The 19,116-nt window shown below is 48.1% G+C and overlaps 2 protein-coding genes across 25 annotated transcripts; one reads left to right on the forward strand and one right to left on the reverse strand.

Moving 5' to 3' along the window:
• Positions 1-284: 284 nt before the first annotated feature.
• sh3bgr (SH3 domain binding glutamate-rich protein) lies at positions 285-9,609 on the reverse strand. 23 transcript variants are annotated; one of them, XM_069189793.1, is made up of 12 exons: positions 9,380-9,609; positions 8,190-8,375; positions 7,740-7,820; positions 7,520-7,591; positions 6,425-6,463; positions 5,489-5,515; positions 4,425-4,451; positions 3,611-3,637; positions 3,252-3,278; positions 2,682-2,711; positions 1,754-1,815; positions 285-1,039 (listed from the first exon to the last, which is right to left on the reverse strand). In XM_069189793.1, the coding sequence occupies exons 1-11, from the start codon at positions 9,422-9,424 to the stop codon at positions 1,792-1,794; spliced, it is 585 nt and encodes a 194-aa protein (XP_069045894.1). In that variant the 5' UTR covers positions 9,425-9,609; the 3' UTR covers positions 285-1,039; positions 1,754-1,791. The 23 variants fall into 23 exon arrangements, with proteins under 23 accessions (XP_069045894.1, XP_069045897.1, XP_069045896.1 ...); XM_069189796.1 differs by lacking the exon at positions 2,682-2,711 and having other exon boundaries at positions 9,380-9,599; XM_069189795.1 differs by lacking the exon at positions 3,252-3,278 and having other exon boundaries at positions 9,380-9,596.
• A 2,300-nt stretch (positions 9,610-11,909) lies between these two features.
• Positions 11,910-17,840, forward strand: LOC102687818 (lebercilin LCA5 like). Of its 2 annotated transcripts, none has more exons than XM_015341395.2 (8): positions 11,910-12,018; positions 12,857-13,198; positions 13,991-14,523; positions 14,786-14,923; positions 15,726-15,795; positions 16,080-16,192; positions 16,540-16,657; positions 17,011-17,840. In XM_015341395.2, exons 2-8 carry the CDS (start codon positions 12,874-12,876, stop codon positions 17,688-17,690), a joined length of 1,977 nt encoding a protein of 658 aa, XP_015196881.2. In that variant the 5' UTR covers positions 11,910-12,018; positions 12,857-12,873; the 3' UTR covers positions 17,691-17,840. The 2 variants fall into 2 exon arrangements, with proteins under 2 accessions (XP_015196881.2, XP_015196883.2); XM_015341397.2 differs by lacking the exon at positions 11,910-12,018 and adding an exon at positions 12,116-12,302.
• Positions 17,841-19,116: the final 1,276 nt, after the last annotated feature.

Consider the following 19,116-nt stretch of genomic DNA (forward strand, 5'->3'; position numbering starts at 1 on the left):
GCTGCATTGCATTTGCAGGTTTTTCATTATTTTGATGCATCCTCTTGTATTGTAGTTGAGGCTCAGACAACCATTAATATATTCAGGTTGCTGCATGATCTGAATTGATTTAATACTCAGAACCCATTGGGATGTTGGTATGAATTCATGACTACATCTGGATCCAAACACCCAAAGGTTTAACAGGCTGGTTTCTTTATGGATATACTGTATCACAGCATGATTTCTTTCCCACAACACTTCATCTCTGTCTGACAAACATACCCTGTCCTTGAAAACCACCATCTCAGTCACAAACTTTATTGACATTTTTTACATACAAGGAGAACTGAAAATGAAGTTACCACGTTAGTACATCCAACATAAGTATGCATAATTTAAACTGACAATGCTATTTAGGGAGCAGAGATAAGGACGGAGACACATCACTAGGAGAGATAAGTGAAAGTCTAATTGCACAAAGCTGGGAAGCACAAAAACTCAACACGTGTCTTATAATTGAACCAAACATTTGACATAAAAGTCCTGAGAGATTTTGTGCTTCTTCAGCTTAGCCTGTGCAATTGCCCATCACAGAGGTGCAGCTGTCAAATGAGCATGATGACCTAACCTAAACACTGATTAGTACATAGTGCCTGTGACAGCCCACGAAGGACATTAAGTCATTTTGTGATGCAGTGCCAGTGATAATAGTTAACTACATTTGAGAGCAACGTGTGTGCGCACAAACATCGAAGAGCAATAACAGTTGTGTCTTCAGGGTGAACTGAAGAGCTGCACAGAACACAGCACAACTGATAGCACAGCCCCCATAGTGCACTGCAATCTGTGGCTACACTCTAAGCCTCCTGTCAGAGCTGCACACGTGCCTAATTAAGTCATCTTGAAGTCTGCCTCCCTACACAGTGAACAGAGACAAATCCATCATTGTGCTGAAAAGTGTTTTGGAGAAACGGCTTGAAGTCTTCCACGGCAGGGGTGTGGGGTTTCCGGATGCCTGCTGCTGAGCCACAGTGCTGATCCGCAGGTGGTCGGGCCTCTGCCAACCGGAAAAGACAGAAGGAACAAGACAACTTACTGCGCCTGCGCCGAGACCCGAGGAGCACCGCTGACCAGACAGAACTACCGCGACAACTCTCTGTCCCTGCTGCCACACAGTCTGGCACACAGTGCCTGCAGCAGGAGCGCACACCTGCCCCATCAGCTTCCGCAGTTCCTGCTCAGACAAAAGCCTGACCTCACACTGAGGTACACTGCCCTTCCCACCACACCTCCGCCGAGCAAAGAGCGACGTCAGCAACACTACACACACTCGCACTCACACGCATGTTCACACGCACACATGCACACACTTCTCAAGAAGTGCTGCTCCCTCATGATTCCATGCACCACAGCGTGGAAAGACTTTCCCAGGGCTTGAAGTTGCACCTATTGCACCCAAGTTCTATTTATTTCAGAATGGGCACTTCTTTGTGATTTTGCACCTCACACCTGCGACTCTCTTTTCCATCACTCTAGGAAAAACGCCTGTCGTTCTTTCAAATATTTCAGTTAATTTTTCTTTACTTTATCCAAACAATAAGAAAGTTTATATGTCTATGCACGGAGGTGCACTAATTCAGAAGTGTTGTTCTCTGTTAATTTGTTTTACAAATCCCAGAAACTAGACAAACTGTCTTCTTCCCTATCTTCTATCGCCACCCAGTGGCTCAAATCTGCAAGGACGTGGCCCAGATGGGCTGGCCGCCATTACCTGAGGGGCAGCAGACAGAGGCCCCAGCCCCGACAGCATTAAGAGTCTTCCTCTGCTTCATCCTGTGCAGGAGAGGAAAGGCGAAAATGAGGGCTGGGTGTCAATCACTGTCTTCAAGATATGCGACTGAAAATACTTGAAAACAGGACAAATTAGTTCACAGGCTTAAAGAGAAACTCTCCGAGATTTAGGATACTTTTATCAGCCAAAAAGAAAGTAATGAGTTTTCTGCAGGCTGCTATGTAGGCACCTTGTTCTGCTTTTAACCCAATCTATTAACACAGTCTTTAGCTCCAACACACAGACTATTGTTTCCCTTGAGTTTGTGAAAAAAAAGGTTCTCACAATGAAGACTAGGTAAAAAAGAATAGATATATGATCATATTTCATAACTCTCCATGAAACCCGAGAGAGCTATTTAAACAATTCTCAGTCTGTTTGAGAAAGGTGGAGCGCAAAGCGAGAAGCAGACTGAAAATCACACCAAGAACAGGAAAACCCTGTGACATCGTTTTCTGACAAGGAGCCCATGTGTGAGTCTGCGGCAGTTCTAAACCAAAAGTCTGAAACTCACTACATGAAAAAATTATAAAAGCATTTTGGTGAATTCTGGCAAACTAGTTGTTGTTTTTAAAAATATAGAAAAGGGTATTGAAGCAATAAGACTTCTAAGTCACTTGGCCCTAAACCTTTCCAAGTACAGACACAATGTGGGGTCTCAGACTATAGGGTACAATGGCGGTGATACAGGTGTGAGGCGCCCAGGAAGCTGTGATACAGGTGTGTCACTCAGGAAGCTGTGATACAGATGTGTGATCCCCATGAAGCTGTGATTCACACACAGCATCAGGGCACGGCAAGTGCAATTCTACAAACAGACTTTGCAGCTTGTGACAAATCAGAGTGGCTGATAGTTGTTTTATTCTACCTCTGCTTCTATAGCATCATCTTCTTCCTCCTGAAAGAGAGACAGAAAGGAGATGTGGGACACGAAGGGTGCTGGCAAGTGCAGAGGAGGGAGAAGTGAGGGTGTTAAGATGCAGTGGGATCTCACAAGAAGGGAAGGGTCACAAGAGGAGGAGAAACCACCCAGTCAGGACTTTAAATCTTCACATCTCGGTTCTCGTACTGTACATCGATACAGGACTGTCACACAATAATAAGTGAGATTTTTACCAGCAGAGATATGATTATTCACCTCACCAACAGGCACCATCCTCAAAGTAGTTAGATTAGTGATAGTCATGGAACTGCACTCATTCCCAATTCACAAGCAGACAGGCGTCTGTCTCCTGGCACATGGACTAAGAGTGAGAGGGGGAGTGGCTGACCAAGTGTCATTAAGAACACTGCACAGCTGGAATCCTATACACAAGGTTCATGTTGTTAGATCAACCACAGCAGATCCTCTTTGACACTTCCAACGCAGTTGTTCCTGCCCGATTCTTCCAACCACGACCAAACCGTGCACTGAGGCGTGAGCGCGAGAGAAGACTACCTCTGTCAGAGGCGCCTCCTCTTCGTCCTACAGGAGTGGGGGCCCAATCAGAAAGAAGTGGCGCCGCAGCGGAGAGCAGAAAAAAACAGTGAACACGCAGGAAGGGACAAGAGAGAGAGAGCTAAGAGACGAAAGCTGAACGCTTTCTTTATTCTGCAGGTCAGCAGTGACAAGAGAAAAACCCACAACACTCTCGAGACAGACGCAGCATTTGGAGGCTTCATGCATTGGCCAGGAACAACACCCAGAGGGCGATTAGAGGTGACGAAAGAGGCGATTACAGTGGCATTTTCAGGGAGAGAGGAGCAAAAGAGTTCTGAAGACACAGGCAGGCAGACATTAAAACCCATATGAACTACCTCCGTAACAGGCTGCTCCTCTTCTTCCTGCGACAGGGAGGCACAAGAAAGAAAGAGCTGATTTTAGCATAGAAGCTACGTACAGACAGACAGAGAGGGCAGAGGGCAACACGAGGAGACCCAGGCAAGCAGGGATCACTGGGAATGAAAACAGACAGGGAAAACAGCAGGCCAGGACTTCACATCATGCTTTTCCCAGTTTTTCAGAGCACACTGGATGGCTGCTCAGACACTGGAGACTCATACACCTGGCATCCAGGGTTACAGCTGCGAAGCACTGGGGCGCTGAGTCATGACAAATCTCAGGTGACACTGAGCTCATAGCAGAGGAATTTGGTTTAGTGAGAAGTCAAGTCTGAAGCTCAGTGATGGTGAACAGATAAACAGACAAGGGTAAGATGTCTAATTAGAAACCAGGGCAAAATGCATGTGAGTTGTTTCTGACAAACCATTAGGAAGAAAGGAAAGTTAAGGCTTAGATTATGAGCTGGAAATAACCTGCTTTGTAGCCTTTCAGAACTAAACAAATCATAATAAGTGCATTGATAGGATGGTAAAAAGGAACATTCAGCAGTGATTAAATGCATGTTTGTTTACAACAGTCAGATTACTACTATGCAAATGCTTTCGTAATGCTTATTTGAGTGTTAAAAGACTGTTACACATTTAAAACTAGTATTTATAACCCTGAAACAAAAGTATTGTTAATATGAAAGGAGCCAGAAGACTGTGGTGACTGTAGGAAGAGAAAGGAACCAGGGTGTCTAATTTTCTAAGGCTCAGCAAAGCAGCACAGCAGGCACACGGACATCACCTCGCTGACTCGCAGCTCGTCTTCCTCCTGGAAAGGAACACAGCGTCAGGACACTGGGGGCCACAAGCGTCTGTGACAGGAGTGGGGCTGACGATGGCCGAAGGCGAGAGGGACATGGCAAAGGTGTGTGCCACTGAAGGGGAGCAGACGCACTCACTGGCCAAAATACCTGCAACCCCTCATGTGTCAGGCTCCACGAGGGTTCAGAAATATACACAATCCCATGGCTTCCATCAGGTACTGAACTATTTACAGCCCAATCCCACAACGTCCATCAGATTCTGAACTATTTACAGCCCAATCCCACGAATTCCATCAGGTTTGGAACTATTTAAAGACCAATGCCATGACTTCCATCAGGTTGTCTAATATTTACAGCCCAATGCCATGACTTCCATCAGGTTGTCTAATATTTACAGCCCAATCCCATGACTTCCATCAGGTTCTGGACTATCAACAGTCCAAAACCAATCTTCTAGCACGGTGGCCTTCAGAACAAACTGTAATGAGGATGACGGCATCAGGGACTACACAGCACATCGCACCTGTTCCCCCACTTTCCAGTGGGAGTGAGATACAATTTGGTAGTTAGTAGCTTATTGACCCATCCAGCTGCTCCTTAAAAGAGTATCGACTTCAATGTTATTGGCTGGGTAGCTTGTTCCATGCTCTCTTTGTGTAACAAAGTGCCTCCTGTTCTCAGATTTAAATGCACTTCAATGTAGAGTCCACTTGTGTTCTCCAGATCATGTTTCAAGATTTTTTCAGACTCATTGGTGTCCATGTCTTGTTCCTCAAAGCAGACATGGTGTGCCATCAGAAGAGTCTCTTCACTTTACTGGGAGAGTACAATTTTGGCCAGTGAGCATAAAAAGAAAAAAAAAGTCCCACTAAAATCATGAATGCGTTGGGAAGGAAAGAAGACAAGGTTACAACTGTTCTATTTACAAAACCAGAGCATTTCACCACTTGTGTCTTCGATACAACACACAGCAGACAGACAACTGAACTCAAAGCGACCCCACACAACAGGAGAGGAAGAATGGGGTGAAAAGAAAGGATACCTCAGATACACACCACTCATCTTCCTCCTGGAATGGTGAAGCAGAGAGATAGAAGCAGGGTGCGATATTTACCAAGAGCTACCAGGCAGAACGGGCACACAGCACTTGGACAATGGTGAGAGACAGGACTGACAAAGCCATGTTTCAAAGCAGAATAAAGAAATAAATGGTGAAAAACAATTATGTTCAATAACATGTTGATTTTGTTATAGAGCTACCTGAACTGATACTTCTCAATAGAGCAGCAGCTTCTGAGAAAAACAGCATTTAAATTAAATACCCTTTTAGAAGTAATTCTACAAATTCCTTACATTTATAATCTCAATGTGTCCTATACATCACAGCATGTGACCCACGTCATCCACTACTGAAATGCTGTCCCACCTGGGAGACGCACAGCAGCTATTCTGCACCAGCAGCTCCATCTTGGAGACACACAGCAGCTATTCTGCACCAGCAGCTCCACTGCACAGTAGATCAGGGGTGTGACACTACTTCAGTGACTGGATTAAGGGGGAATTTTAAAGAGGCCAGATTGTACAAGCCCAGTGTGGAATTCAGCCAGGACACCTGTTATAAACAGTGGCCTGGGACCTAAACCGACTCTGAGGAATTAGAAGTAATGTTTCATCTGAAGGACGACACCTCCTTCTGCAGTGTCCCCAGTGACCACACTATGGCATAGGTTTGAAAGTTTTGACTTTCATAATTAATCCTCCATGTCATAAATGAAAGATAGCCATTCCAAAAGAGAAACTCCTCCTAGCAGTCTCTACATTGGCATCAAGTCCTTCTTGATGCAGCTTAATGTGAGAGAAGACCTCAGTGTCTGTATCAAGTACAGAGGTTCTCCTCACACGACAAAGTCAGTCCCTGTTACAAACATGTCCCCGAAAGACAGACACCACAGTGAAGCTGCAGACAGTGGTACTGCACCTTGACTTCTTCCTCCTCTTCGCCATTTAGCTCGTCTGTCTGAAAGAAAGAGGAAGAGAGCCCCAGTCAAAGCCCAGAGTTACACTCCAGCCTGCCAGCCTGCTGCAGAACAGAACTGACGAGCTCAGCTACAGGAGTCCTCTTCTACCCACACAGCTCTAGAAAGAAAACTTCTAACTCTTAAATTCAGTGTGTCATGGGGATTGTGATAATTATGAATTATCACACGTGTGCATAATAAGATAACTCTAATCCCCTCTGCCTCCTGCCCTGTGTTTCCCTGTTATGCTGTTCTGGTTGGACACGAGCACACTGGCAGAATCAGGGCTCTGAAAATCCTAGACAGCAAAACATACTGGTCGCTGCCTGTTCTCCCTGAATATCTCCAGAACATGATCAGAGTGCTGAATCTTTCAGGGATTTAACATGATAGTTTATGGGAGTAGGCAGTTTTAAATAGCAGTATTTAATTAAAAATGAGATCACACTATACAGTATAAAGAATTCTGTAACTGCAACTCCCAATGCTGCTCATGTCAATATAGCAAATCACTGGCGTCCAACAGGATCACTATGAAACAGGGACTCTCATTGCTAACAAGCAGCTCATCTGTCCAACACTGTCCAGAATTACTTTTCATTTCCAGCCTTTTACAATCCCCTCCAGCTCCCAGACTGAACAAAACACACAACTTTCCATCTGAGGGACAAGCGGTCAAAAAACAACAGCGAAAATGACAGATCTCAGGAAAGACTTACAATGGGAATATCTAGAGCACCGGAACTCAATGATAGGTTTACACTCCGCTTCTATAGAAAAACACAAGCTGCTTAACAAAACGTGAAGTCTGACACTTCAACCAAATCCACGCTTAAACAACGATGGAAATATAACCCAAACTGCATGCGACGAGCGGGGTTAGTAAACGCCATCTTCTGCTGCCAAGTTACAGTCACGGCAGACCGAGCGCAGGACAGAGGTGGAGAGGACAGAGGAGGTGGTGTGGCAGGCTGTGTCATTAATCAGGACAGGGCTGTATGCAGAGGGGGGAAGGAGGTGATGGTGATGAGAACAGTGCAGAGAAGTGAAATTACTGGCGTTTCATGGTGTTCTTCTGGACTTCTCCCATTCTGAAGAATTAGAGCCTGTTCTGCCAGCTGAGCTTCCTGTACCAAACAAATCAGCACATTTTAACTTCACACTTCACGCGATAACAGAATGCATATTTGTTACATCTCTTCTACGCACGCTATCCTGATATTTAGGTGGCCAACAGGTACACGCAAACAATAGAAAAAAAAAGCAGAGCCCAACCTTGGAGCCTGGGGGTGGCGCCAGGCCCAGGAATGCAAAGACTTGATTCTCCTCCTTTGCGTTGAAGAACGTCTCGTAGTCCTGCAAGAGAGGAGCAGGGGGTCTGGAGACCGCTCCCGTGATGCTGCTGATGTCAGTTCTCCCTCTCGGGGCTCAACTGGGCAAACCCCATTCTTCAGATCAAACACTGAATCACCCCCACACAGACTGACACTGACACACACGAGAGACGCCAAGACCCACACACGAGGGTCAAAGAGCGACACAGACGCACGCAAAGAGACACGGACACACATAGAGCGACAAAGAGCAACAAAGACACACACAGAGCAACACCGACACACACACACAGAGCGACATACACACACGAGAGACAAAGAGTGACAAAGTCACACACAGAGAGACACTGACACACACACAGAACCACACACCCAGCAGCGAGACTCTTACTCCGCAGTAGTTCTCGTCGTTGAAGATCTGTGGGGGCAGAGGAATTCCATTGGTGGGCTTCTTATCTCCAGGCACGTTCTCTCTCATCCACATGCGGTTCTCCTCGCTGCCCGCGATGTCCAGCTGGGCGTAGTCGATCTTATTGGCCTCCAGGAAGCCCACCACATCCTGCTGCTTCTTCTTGATCTGGAGGGGAAGGGTGGAGACACACACAAGCACCCACACGACCGGTCAGCCTCAGGACCAGCGTGCAGAAAGAGGAACAATTCCACCACGTTACTGCAGAACACATCCTCGCCCAACTTGTTCTAATACCTGTCATTTAATGCTGCACGAGTTCCTTTAGACTTGACTGCCAGTTATTTGGGCAGCTTTAACACTGCTGTCCACTACAGTGTTTACAGACCAGGTGACTCTGTCAGGTCTGTGATAGTTCAACGAGCGCGGTTTCAAACCAGTGGCCATTTATGTAACTGACCATACATCCCTGCCTAACATTATTTATTTCTTGGGTGACAATTTAGGAGGCTCTTTTAAATACCCTTGAGCAAAAAGAAAACACACGCACAAAAATTGTGCCGGCCCAGCTGTCTGCTATAAAGGACGGTGGTGGCTTTGGCCCGGTTCTCCGAGTTTCCGGAAGGGTCTGGCCGTGTTCTGACAGACTGCTGAGGCAGGTCAGGAATGTAGCGGCAGCTGCGGCCGGGATATATAAAGAAACAGCTACAGTGAGCCGCTTTCTATCTCTGCTGTCTCTGAGCCCCCGGACCGAGCAGTGAAGCGCTCTTTACCAATCACAAGAAAGAAAAAAAATCCAGTTCAGTGACGCGTTGCACACTGGCTGTTCAACTTCCAAGATGCCTTTCAACTCCAAACATCTCAGCCGTCTTTCAAACTTGTGCGCAACGGGACGCTAATCCCGAACTTGCGTCTGTTCTGGAGTCCATGTTCTAGAAAAGATGCACCTGAGTTGGGCCTGTGCAAAAGCATTCCTTAAACCCATGCAAATGACCAAACTCGGGATAAAAAGGGCGACGTATTCATTTCAAAGCGATCTACTAGTTTACGTGATTAAAAATGGCAAAGCGCTCACTTGGCAAGAACGATTCCCAAAAAAAAGTGTCGCTAACTCCAAGGTGCCGAGGCGCAAAAATGATAACAGAAACAACACGGGACAGTCGTGCGCTTACCGCAGTGGACCCAGACGAAGTGGCCAAAAAGACTTTGATCACCATGTTTGCGGGGCTGAAATGTTTCGCGAGTGGCTCACGGGGTCTTAAAGGCGCAGGCGGTGTCTCCCCCGGGCGCTTCCCCGCGGCCGGCTCGGTCCGGGAATGTCGCCTCTGGCGGCCGGATTGGTGGGCGACGGTGGGGAGGGGGCGCGGCGGGCCGAGCGATTGGCGACCGCGGGTGTCTGTCGGACTGCGCCCCTCGGCGGCGGGGCGAGGCGAGGCGAGGGCGTGGAGCAGGTTCTGGGCAAATAAGGGCAGAGGACTGAGAGGGACGGGGGGAGCGGGGCAGTGAGGCAGTAGGGAGCACCGCGCACGGCCGGGAGAAATCAAGACAGATCTCCTGCGTCTCTTTTGGCGCAGACCGCCGCTTGCGGGAGCATCGCTGGGGCATTACTTGGACATTGCTGGGGGCATTATTTTGGGCATTGTCCGGGGCATCGCTGGGGCATAGTTGGGGGCATTTCTGTCCTCGACTCCGCCCGCGGCACCCCCAGTGACCTGACGCAATGATCCCATCAGCAACAGTGACGTCTACATTGTCGTGATGAACCCGGGGAGATCACACAGATCAAAAAAAAGTTTCCATTATCCCTGCGAGAGAATACGAGTTTTCATGCAGAAACAGCTGTTGTCTTCAGATGGGGTTTTTTCTCTTCGGTTGGATTAATATTTTAAGTCGCTAAACCCAAACAACTGACGGAATGACCCTCAGTGCTGTTGTGGGTCGCCTTCACACTTACACTCATTTTTAATATTATTGTTTTTGAGTTCACGCAGGACAAAGGGCAAATGGAAATGGAAACGGGCTCAGTCGCCCCCGCCGCGGCCACCTCCGGATCTTGTCCTCGGCGGCGGTCCGCTTGGCGTGAGCCGTGCGCCCCAGTGGGATGCGGATGGGCCGATGCCGTGCTGGACCAGGGCAGTGCAGGTGCAGTCCTCATCTCTAGCCGTGAAGAGGTCCTCGTTCTGGGCGAGTAGCGCCTGGAGCCGCTGGTCCCGATCGAGGCCCTCAGCAGTGCGCCACACTTCCACGCACCGTTGGCCCCCGCCACCGCCACCCTGTCTGGCCCCCCTGGGTGACTCGGGGGCAGGATCGGGCACGCTCGCTCCCCCTCAGGGCTGGCAGGGCTCCTTCTGCTGGCACTTCCAGCCACCCCGAACAGGCCTCAGCCCGTGTAGCAAGGCCCAAGGCCTGCCCCAGCGAGGCGCCGCAGCTCCTTGAGTAGGGCCTGGAGAGCCATCTCCCGCTGCGCCTCCCGGGGGAAAGCTGGGTATCCTCGGCGGGCGAGGAACGTGACATCCGCGGCGACCGGGCCCAGTCGCTCTCCTGGTCGGCGCCACCACAGGGCCAGCCTCTCCCGAATCAGGTCCGGCGCCTCCTCCACACCGAAGCGCAGCCGTGTATTCGCCTCGGCCCTCCTCCGGGACGTCCAGGAGCACCTGGCAGGCCGCTCCCTCCAGCACCGCCGGCCATCTCCGCCCGGCTCCTGCCAGTCATCATGGAACTGCACTCCCACGGCGCAGCAACCAGGTCGTACCCACACCAGCTGGCCAGCTCCGGCAGGGAGAGCACCTCCTCTCTGGGCAGGAGTAGCAGGAAGCCGCCCCAGCTCTACCGGTGGGACCACTACTGGGTAGCCCTTGTAAGGGCCATGGCCACCTGTTGCACCCGCCGTGTGTGCACTGCCCCCAGGTTCAGTCTCTTTCAGGGTCAGCCAGCGCTTGACAGAGTCCGCTAGCGTCTGCCACGGGTTGTCCATCCTGCCCGCTCCTGACACCAGGGTGGTGCTTTCAGGTTCACCTGGGTATGCGCCCTCACCGTTGGGGACTCGAACCCAGGCCTCTGGCGTCACTCAAGAGGGACCCAGCCACTTGAGCCAAGGGGAAATCTCCCGTCAGCCCGGCGGCTGCGGCCCCTGCTATTCACAGGGAAGGGCGGTGACGACGCGCTGGTAAACCGGCTCGCACAACCTGCAATGTCCACCGTATGCGTCACATTATCTTATTTAAAATTATTATTTTTATTTTTGTTTACCCTTTACTGATGTTGGTTGCTTGTAATAAATTCTCAAAAAGTGGAGAGAAGCAACTTTTTTCGTGAATAAATACCGAGAACCGCTGTATTGTGAATATTACATTTTTTATGGATGTTCCCAGCTGCCCTTCCGTTGCCATGGTTTCGAGAATATGATATTTTTTAAAGGTGGGAACCGAACCGCAGCATGATCGCAAAGAGCCTTGGGACTTGTAGTTCTTGAGAAAGAACTGGTACAGTCTACGGTTAGGGTTTAACAGTTCAGAAGCTTACAAACACTTTTCTTCAGTGAAAACAGGTTGAGCGCTCCGTGCGCTCTGTCTCTTGTACATTACGCGTTTATTTTCCTTATGAGTATTAACACTTTCGTTGTTTAAATCCTGGCATTCTTTCATCTTGTAACTACATTTCCCATAGGCCCTAAGAAGCAGGAGGGTCTTAATCTCCAAGGAAACCGATAAATAAAAAAATACCCACACAAGAAAAGTTCTTAAGCGAAAATAAACTTTACACGACGGCTATGAAAACAAGGAGTCGCGGGTTTCGTTCAGACAAGAATACAGTATGTTTTAATTTACCATTTAATGTATTAATACTACCTACTTTTAAAAGAATATAATAAACGTTTATATCCAAATATCTTAAAGCTATTCTTGTAGAGAAGTTATGTGATAGTTATGTAACTTGATGCTAAACGCAGTTTCATATGCCATAAGCACAGTAGTAAACGAGCTGTATCAATACTGTACCTCCCTCAAATAATTGCTTGAACCAAGTACTCAAGTGCCCAGTACTGAATGTCGTGCCCGTAAGAATGAAACAACTTCTGAGTGAGCAAATCAAAGTGTAGGTATTATACATTTATTATATTAATAATCTAAGAAACTCCTCTTTAGGACTATATCACTTCAGTGGAACTACATTAAGGGCACATAATTGCACGTTTTCACTCCCTCGGAAGAGCGCGTTCCCACCTGTGAAAAGTACTGCCTCAACATTTTGAAATCTCTAATAGGTTCGTTTTTCAGAGCATTTTTCTAGTTCTTTTAGTATCACGTTTAAATGCATTTTACTTTGTGTGATGCCTTTCTTAGTAAAATTATCTCACGGCACTGTACATTAAAACAATCAAAAGGAAGGAGACGGGCATACACGAACTGGATCAGAACACGAAACACAAGCTCGAACAAGTAGACAGGCTGGGGAAAGTGTCCAGTGTCGTGCAAGATCCGCTGTGGCTTGTGGGACAAAGTTGTGAAAGAACAGCACTTCTGCATCTCCACACAGCCACCCCTCAGTGCACCCCGACTTTCACTGGAGTAGGATTTCAACACACATTGTGCTGGGGCTCATTGGGGATCGCCCGACTCTCTCTGTCAGTGTTGGTCTTCTGTTTTCAGATGATGCAGTAGAGATCATGTCTCTCAGAAACCCTGGCGGAGAGATGGAGGGGAGCCCCGAAAACGAAGGAGCAAGAGGGGATGGGGCCATGGTGTCTTACCGCCCAGAGTTCAGCTCCCCAGAGGAGTACAGTCCCATCAGGACCAGCGCGAGTGTCTGTACTGGGAGCTCCAGCCCACAGAAAGGGCTCGGGGGAGCCAGCTGTGAGCCGGACTACTCTGATGACTGTGAGCCAGAGGACAGCCAAGAATCTGACAGGGCTAGCTCCACACTGACCTCCCCTTCGCCGAGGAGACAGCAGGGCATAGAAAGAGGCCCACGTAGGGCTCACAGTTTGAAAGGTATCGGCTAAAGTGTTAGTTATAAACACAGTCTAATAATTAAATACACACGTTTGCATTCACTTGCCAACAAAGGTCCACTGAATCAGATGGCATTAGTCCAAGAGACCTGCGTCTAACTGGATGAAGAAATAGTTTTGATTTGCACCAGGAAACCAGACATTAAAATCAGTGATAGCTTGAGGATAAGTGTAAACTACTATTGATGGCGATGAAAATGTTAGGATTTTCTCTTAGTTTCTGGATTTTACCCCAATCCTGAACCAACCTTTTACCAGATTCCCTCTAACTAGCACAAACTGCTTCTGTTTCAGACCATATTGTTTTAATTTAACCCGTCTGCTCCACAGGGCTCACAATCTGAGCAGCTGTCCACTGGAGTACAGTACATGACAAGTAAAACACTGTAGAACATCTCAACACAAGTGCACCTTGTGCACTGTTGCTCCTGTTTTGTTCTTTAAAACATCATGCTGTACGCATGGTGATCCCCTCTGTGCATCACTGTGGTGCTGCTATTGCATTATTTTGCTATTTGTGCTGGTGTTGTTGTTAATTAGCTCTTGCACTGTGTAAGCTCCTACCCTGCGTTTTTGATAAGTACTAAACTTTGCAACACTGGATATTCTGGTACATGTGCATAACGCATTACTCTTTTCTTAGTGCGCTCAACTGTTATAACTCGTGTTAAAACATGTAAGCCTGATAAACTGGGCGTAAAATGATTACGATGCTTCCTTTTAAACCACCGGGCGGTTTCAGTGCAGCAGCAAGGCCATGTTTTCTTCCCAGCCCAGAGCAAGCCAGCCCTCAGGAGGGCGCGGCGCTGGATTGCTGTGCCGAGCCACAAAGCTCGCAGCCTCTCCCACGTCCAGGCGTGCGGGCAACCCCCGAGAAGAGGCCCCAGCCAGCGCATCATGTCAGCACGGCTCCATCGCATCAAGGAGTTAAGCAGCCAAGTGTGGGACCTGCAGCAGCAGCTGAACGCCACCCTCCTGGAGAACCGCCTGCTGAAACGGCTGCAGGGCCGCCACACCGCCGCCCTGCGCAGGTTCCAGGACTCCCAGAACTGCCTGCCGCAGATGATCGCCAAGCACAGCGGCGAGGTGCGCGCCCTCAGGGAGCAGCTGCGCAGGTCCCAGGAGCACGGCCTGGCCGTCTCCCGCAAGCTGCGGGCCGCAGAGGCTGAGCTGCTGCGCATCAGGGACGCCCTGCAGCGGCTGGAGCAGCTGGCCCAGGACAGGAGCCTCGAGGAGCGGGACCAGCTGACACACAAGCTGGGCCGCCTGTCCCTGGACATCGAGCTCAAGACCAGGAGGATACAGGTACGCAACCTGGACCACCTGTGTCTGCAGCTCAGCCTGCCCATGCACACACACAGGAGGCACTGCTGTAAAGTCATACCTGCCTTCAGATGTTTTCAGCATTAGAAGTATTGTGCTGAAATGATTTTGTATCTGGAATATTGATGATGTTTTGACTCATACGGTAAATTTCCTTCTGTGTGATAGGAGTGTAATTCTAATAAACACTGCGTTAAAGAAAATAATCTTCGCGACTAAAGGTGAAAGGATCTTATCGTTCCAGGAGCTGGAGAAGAAACTGAAGCTGAACAGTGCTGCGTTCACACGTCACCTTGCAGCAGAAAGCAGGAAGACCCTCGAAGCCCGAGACCTCACCAAGTTCCTGCAGATGGAAATTAATCACCTCTCACAGAAGATCCAAGTGAGCTGCCGGCCTCACATCTCCGAACACTCACACCTACCAACCAGCTAGTTCTCAATCGCAAGCCAACAGCCCTGCAATCACAAAATAATTCTCAACATTTATGCTTTAATGGCTGCAATAATACACGACGGAGATGATGCCTGACTTCAGAATGTCTTTGATGAAAACAAGCAAGGTGACGCTGTTTGGATGAGAAGTAATAATAATAATAATTGCTTACACTTGTATAGCGCTTTTCTGGACACTCCACTCAAAGCGCTTTACAGGTAATGGGGCATTCAGTCCACCACCACCAGTGTGCAGCCCCACCTGGATGATATGATGGCAGCCAGAGTGCGCCAGTACTCTCACCACACATCAGCTGTTAGTGGGGAGGAGAACAGAGTAATTAAGCCAATTCATAGAAGTGGCCAGAAGTAGCTCCTTCAGAACACCAGAGGGAGTCTGGAGCATTTCTAAGCACATATAAAAACTGACGCAGCCAGTTAGGGGCTCAGTGAGATATAAATAGTTGGACAAACTGCTGACAGAAAAGAAAATATGTCCTCAAATATTTGGTGGAAATCCAGACAGGAGTCAATAAGACATACCCTGACAGACTGGGAAATGAATGTCAAGAAAAAAGACTTCCTGAGGAAAGCATACAAAGTTGTAGTCAGTACTAACTGTACCCTTTACATATCAGCAGTACACATCCGAATTGTACAGATAACCTTGTCTTGAACAGAAAACAATTATATAGTGGTTGCTGGTTTTTTATTCATAGCTGTTTAACTGCTTATTCGTTCATGTATTTCAGGAAAAAGAGCGAGAATTAGAGATTCATAATATCTATGCACACAGAGTTCGTAAAGGCTGTCACAAAAAAGGTAGGGAAGGATCTTACTAAATCTCAAATGTTTGAAAAAAAAAGTACCTCACAGATTCTTTCCATTAGATTGAGCTCTGAAGGTCTTTAATCTGTCATACTGTGATGAGCTTTTCCTGAAAAAAGGTAAGCAATTTAAGAATTCTGTTCTAAAACGTGAATGTTTAAAGGAACTGGGGAAGGTCGAGGTCAGGAGCAGTCGCTGCCCATTTTAACTGTGGAGCATCTGGACACATGTGCACCTTGTCCTCTGCTGATGGAGCTCCTCGCTTTTCCTCTTGTCAGTGACGAAAGAAAGCAGATGGGTTCAGACAGAGCAGCTCTGCCTGCCAGCTGCATCGCCCTGTTTCAGAGCCGAGACAGAGGACGGGTCGGTAGAGCAACAGGAGCTGGACCAGGTAAGACTCAACAAGCACTTCCTGCATCAGGGATGCACTGGAGTTACGCCATTTATATTTGATCTCAGGAAAACTCCCTTTTCACATGATGATGTTCATCAACAGCATTATGCAGAAGAAGTGCTGTTATGTGCTGTGTTATGGAATCATTAAATGTCAACATGCTACTTAGTGTAGAGTCAGACTGTCACTCTGCAGTCACGGTCTGTTCATTTATCCACGAGTACAAAACATCCACACATGTAACTACTGGGCAGGAATGAATAAGTAGGGCTGTCTTTTCAGTGGTCAGTATCTTAGCTTTTGCATGGCTGGAGCTCAGAGCTCAAGAACGGCTTTACTTGCAGGTCTGTTTGGCCATCAGTTACACAGAAACCCACGAGATATCTCTGACTGAAACACTGGAAGAGTCCAAAGGGGACAGGAGCCCAGACCGAGAGGAGACAGGTCACAGTTCAGCGCAAGGTGAGTAGAAACGCACCCCATTTTGGCTTATTAATGCCCCCCTGGAACCCCTGGCCTAGCGCTGGCCCCTTCTTAGTTCACGTCACACCAACGGAGGATGTATTTCAAGCACACCTTGACCCACTTGAAAACTCGCATTCTGTGCTTAGTTGTTCATTCCCAAGGCATTCAATAGTCTTGATAGCACACTTTAATAATAAATGTTACAAAAATATACAAATAACACTGTCAAATAAAGTCGCACATTATAAAATAGATGTGCGTCTTGACCATTTTCCCTAAGGGGTGTAGTTTTTTACTAATTAGCACATTTAATTTTAATTTACCCAATACACAATACTGATGCACTGCAGAGGAAGAGGAAAGCAGCGACACTGAGGAAGAAGTAGGAGTGAATACGGAGATGGAAGACGGGGGAGGTTTCCTCAATGGGCTTCCAGAGCCCGCGGAGGCAGGAAAGGCCGAGGAGGCAGCCCAGGCAGAGCCGGTGGATCACGAGGACGGTGATCTCCTGCTAGACCTGGAGGACTTCCTCAGCTCGGCCTGCAACAGCAGCAGCCACCGCGGGTCTCCTGCCAGGGGCAGGCGACTCTACCGGTTCAAGGAAACGGTGCAGAACCTGCACCACGGAAGGCCGGCTTACGGCACGCCCACGCCCGCCGCAAGGAGGAGTCCTCGGACCCGGGTCCGCGGGCAGCCCGAGCTGGACGACCTGGGGCTTGGCGGCTACGAGCCGTCTTTTGCAAAGCCCCCTGCTGGACTCAGCCAGGGAGGAGGCAGACCGGAGGCGGAGGCAGCTTCGGCGAGGAGCAGGAAGAGCTGCCTGATGGACGAGCTGTTTGGGCAGCGCACGCCAGCCGAGGGCACGGGCACGAGGAGGAGCAGGGGCAGAGACACGGGCCCCCATGGGGGAGCGACTGCGACTGCGCCCTGCCGCACACAAGGCGAGACAAAGAGCCCAGGAAGAACAAGAGCCCCGACCTCTTCCTGTAGCCCCAGCTCTCCTTTGACTGGAACTGAACATACGCGATAACTGCCCCTGAATGGATTCAGATATTTTGATCATTTAAGTCGTAGTTGAAACCGAAAACAGTGTTGTTTTTATTGCACTTTTTTTAAAGAACAGATTTGACATCATCTGTACTTATAACTTGTTCATTAAACAATGCTTTTTTGAGCACCACCCCAAATTCCAAATGTTGTTAACAGCGTTGAAAAACTGGCTCATAAGCAATTGGTTTAGTTTCTCTTGCAGCTGTTCAGTGTCCAGCCATTCTGGTTACATTAGAAAGCACATAGCCAACCGTATGGAAAAACAGACCCATAAAAAAATATATCAATAATTGGTTTTGAATGGTGAAATCATATATACACTAAAACAATTAAAAGAGAAGAAAATGGGTATATGTGGAAATAACAAATCGCATGCTGTGTATGGGAGGAGTACAACTCTGTACTGGTACACTGTAGTTACACTGGGACAAACTGTCATTCAAGTGATCAGAATGCCAAACCCACATATTGCTTAAGGACAGTACAGGCAGCGATGTCTTTGAAGTGCAGTGCATTCTACATGATTGTAGAAGTGAAGGACTTAGCTAGTGAAGTCTACATGCAACAGACTGAAGCAAATACAGTACATTTTTCAAGGGAGATACTGTTTATAATGGAATAAGTCAAGGTCAAAAGTAAAGTCAAGTACCAGATGTATTCTTTATATGACATTTGAGATTTTCCATGCAAAACTGACACACTGGATTCCCCTTTTATATCCTCCTAATCGGAACACATCTATGCTTTCAACCTGAGTGTGATTACAGCCCACAATCATAGTGCCTGTCAAGAAGGCACTCAACCTCCTCAGAATGTACCGATAAATAATAATCCTTACACCTCTATAGTGCTTTCTATAAATGTCTCCACTCAAAGTACTTTACAGGTTAATAGGGATCCCTTCCACCACCACCAGTACCCTCACACACCGTCTCTCAGTGGGGAGGAGAGCAGGGTGATGATGCCAGTTCAGAGATGGGGATTATTGGGAGGCTATGACTAGTAAAGGCCAATGGGAAATTTGGCCAGGACGCTAGGATAACACCCCTACTCTTTTCTGGGATTTTTAACGACCACAGAGAGTCTGAACCTTGGTTTTACAGTAAAACAAGGATGCACCAGTTACAATTCTCTCTCTAAACCCTTGTCTTCAGCAGCACAGGGTTTAGGGTGGCGATCCCCAGCTATGGGATTCAGCCCCAAGCATAGATCTTTACCCACCCGATGAGCCATTAATGAATCCTGCTGTTCCCAGATGGCAGGTTTTGAGTGTGAATGTGCCGAGACGAACAACCACTGAAAGCTGCTATCTTGCAGCACCAGGGAGTTCTAGACAGCATTTTGTCCTTCACAGTGTGAAGTGTCCTTCTAGTGTTCACCTTTACAACCCCTGACCAGCAATCAGT

The sequence above is a fragment of the Lepisosteus oculatus genome, chromosome 5, assembly GCF_040954835.1.
Source record: "Lepisosteus oculatus isolate fLepOcu1 chromosome 5, fLepOcu1.hap2, whole genome shotgun sequence".
NCBI classification, from domain to species: Eukaryota; Metazoa; Chordata; class Actinopteri; order Semionotiformes; family Lepisosteidae; genus Lepisosteus; species Lepisosteus oculatus.

What these genes read in the sequence shown, in the direction of transcription:
- sh3bgr (XM_069189793.1), bottom strand. Translation starts at nt 9,424, where the DNA reads ATGGTGATCAAAGTCTTTTTGGCCACTTCGTCTGGGTCCACTGCG. An exon ending in CGCCACCCCCAGGCTCCAAG is followed by an intron (nt 7,592 to 7,739) that starts GTTGGGCTCTGC and finishes TGTTTGGTACAG; the next exon opens with GAAGCTCAGCTGGCAGAACA. An exon ending in ACGAGCTGCGAGTCAGCGAG is followed by an intron (nt 3,638 to 4,424) that starts GTGATGTCCGTG and finishes TCCCTGTCGCAG; the next exon opens with GAAGAAGAGGAGCAGCCTGT.
- LOC102687818 (XM_015341395.2), top strand. Translation starts at nt 12,874, where the DNA reads ATGTCTCTCAGAAACCCTGGCGGAGAGATGGAGGGGAGCCCCGAAAAC. An exon ending in TCAAGACCAGGAGGATACAG is followed by an intron (nt 14,524 to 14,785) that starts GTACGCAACCTG and finishes TTATCGTTCCAG; the next exon opens with GAGCTGGAGAAGAAACTGAA. An exon ending in TAAAGGCTGTCACAAAAAAG is followed by an intron (nt 15,796 to 16,079) that starts GTAGGGAAGGAT and finishes TCCTCTTGTCAG; the next exon opens with TGACGAAAGAAAGCAGATGG.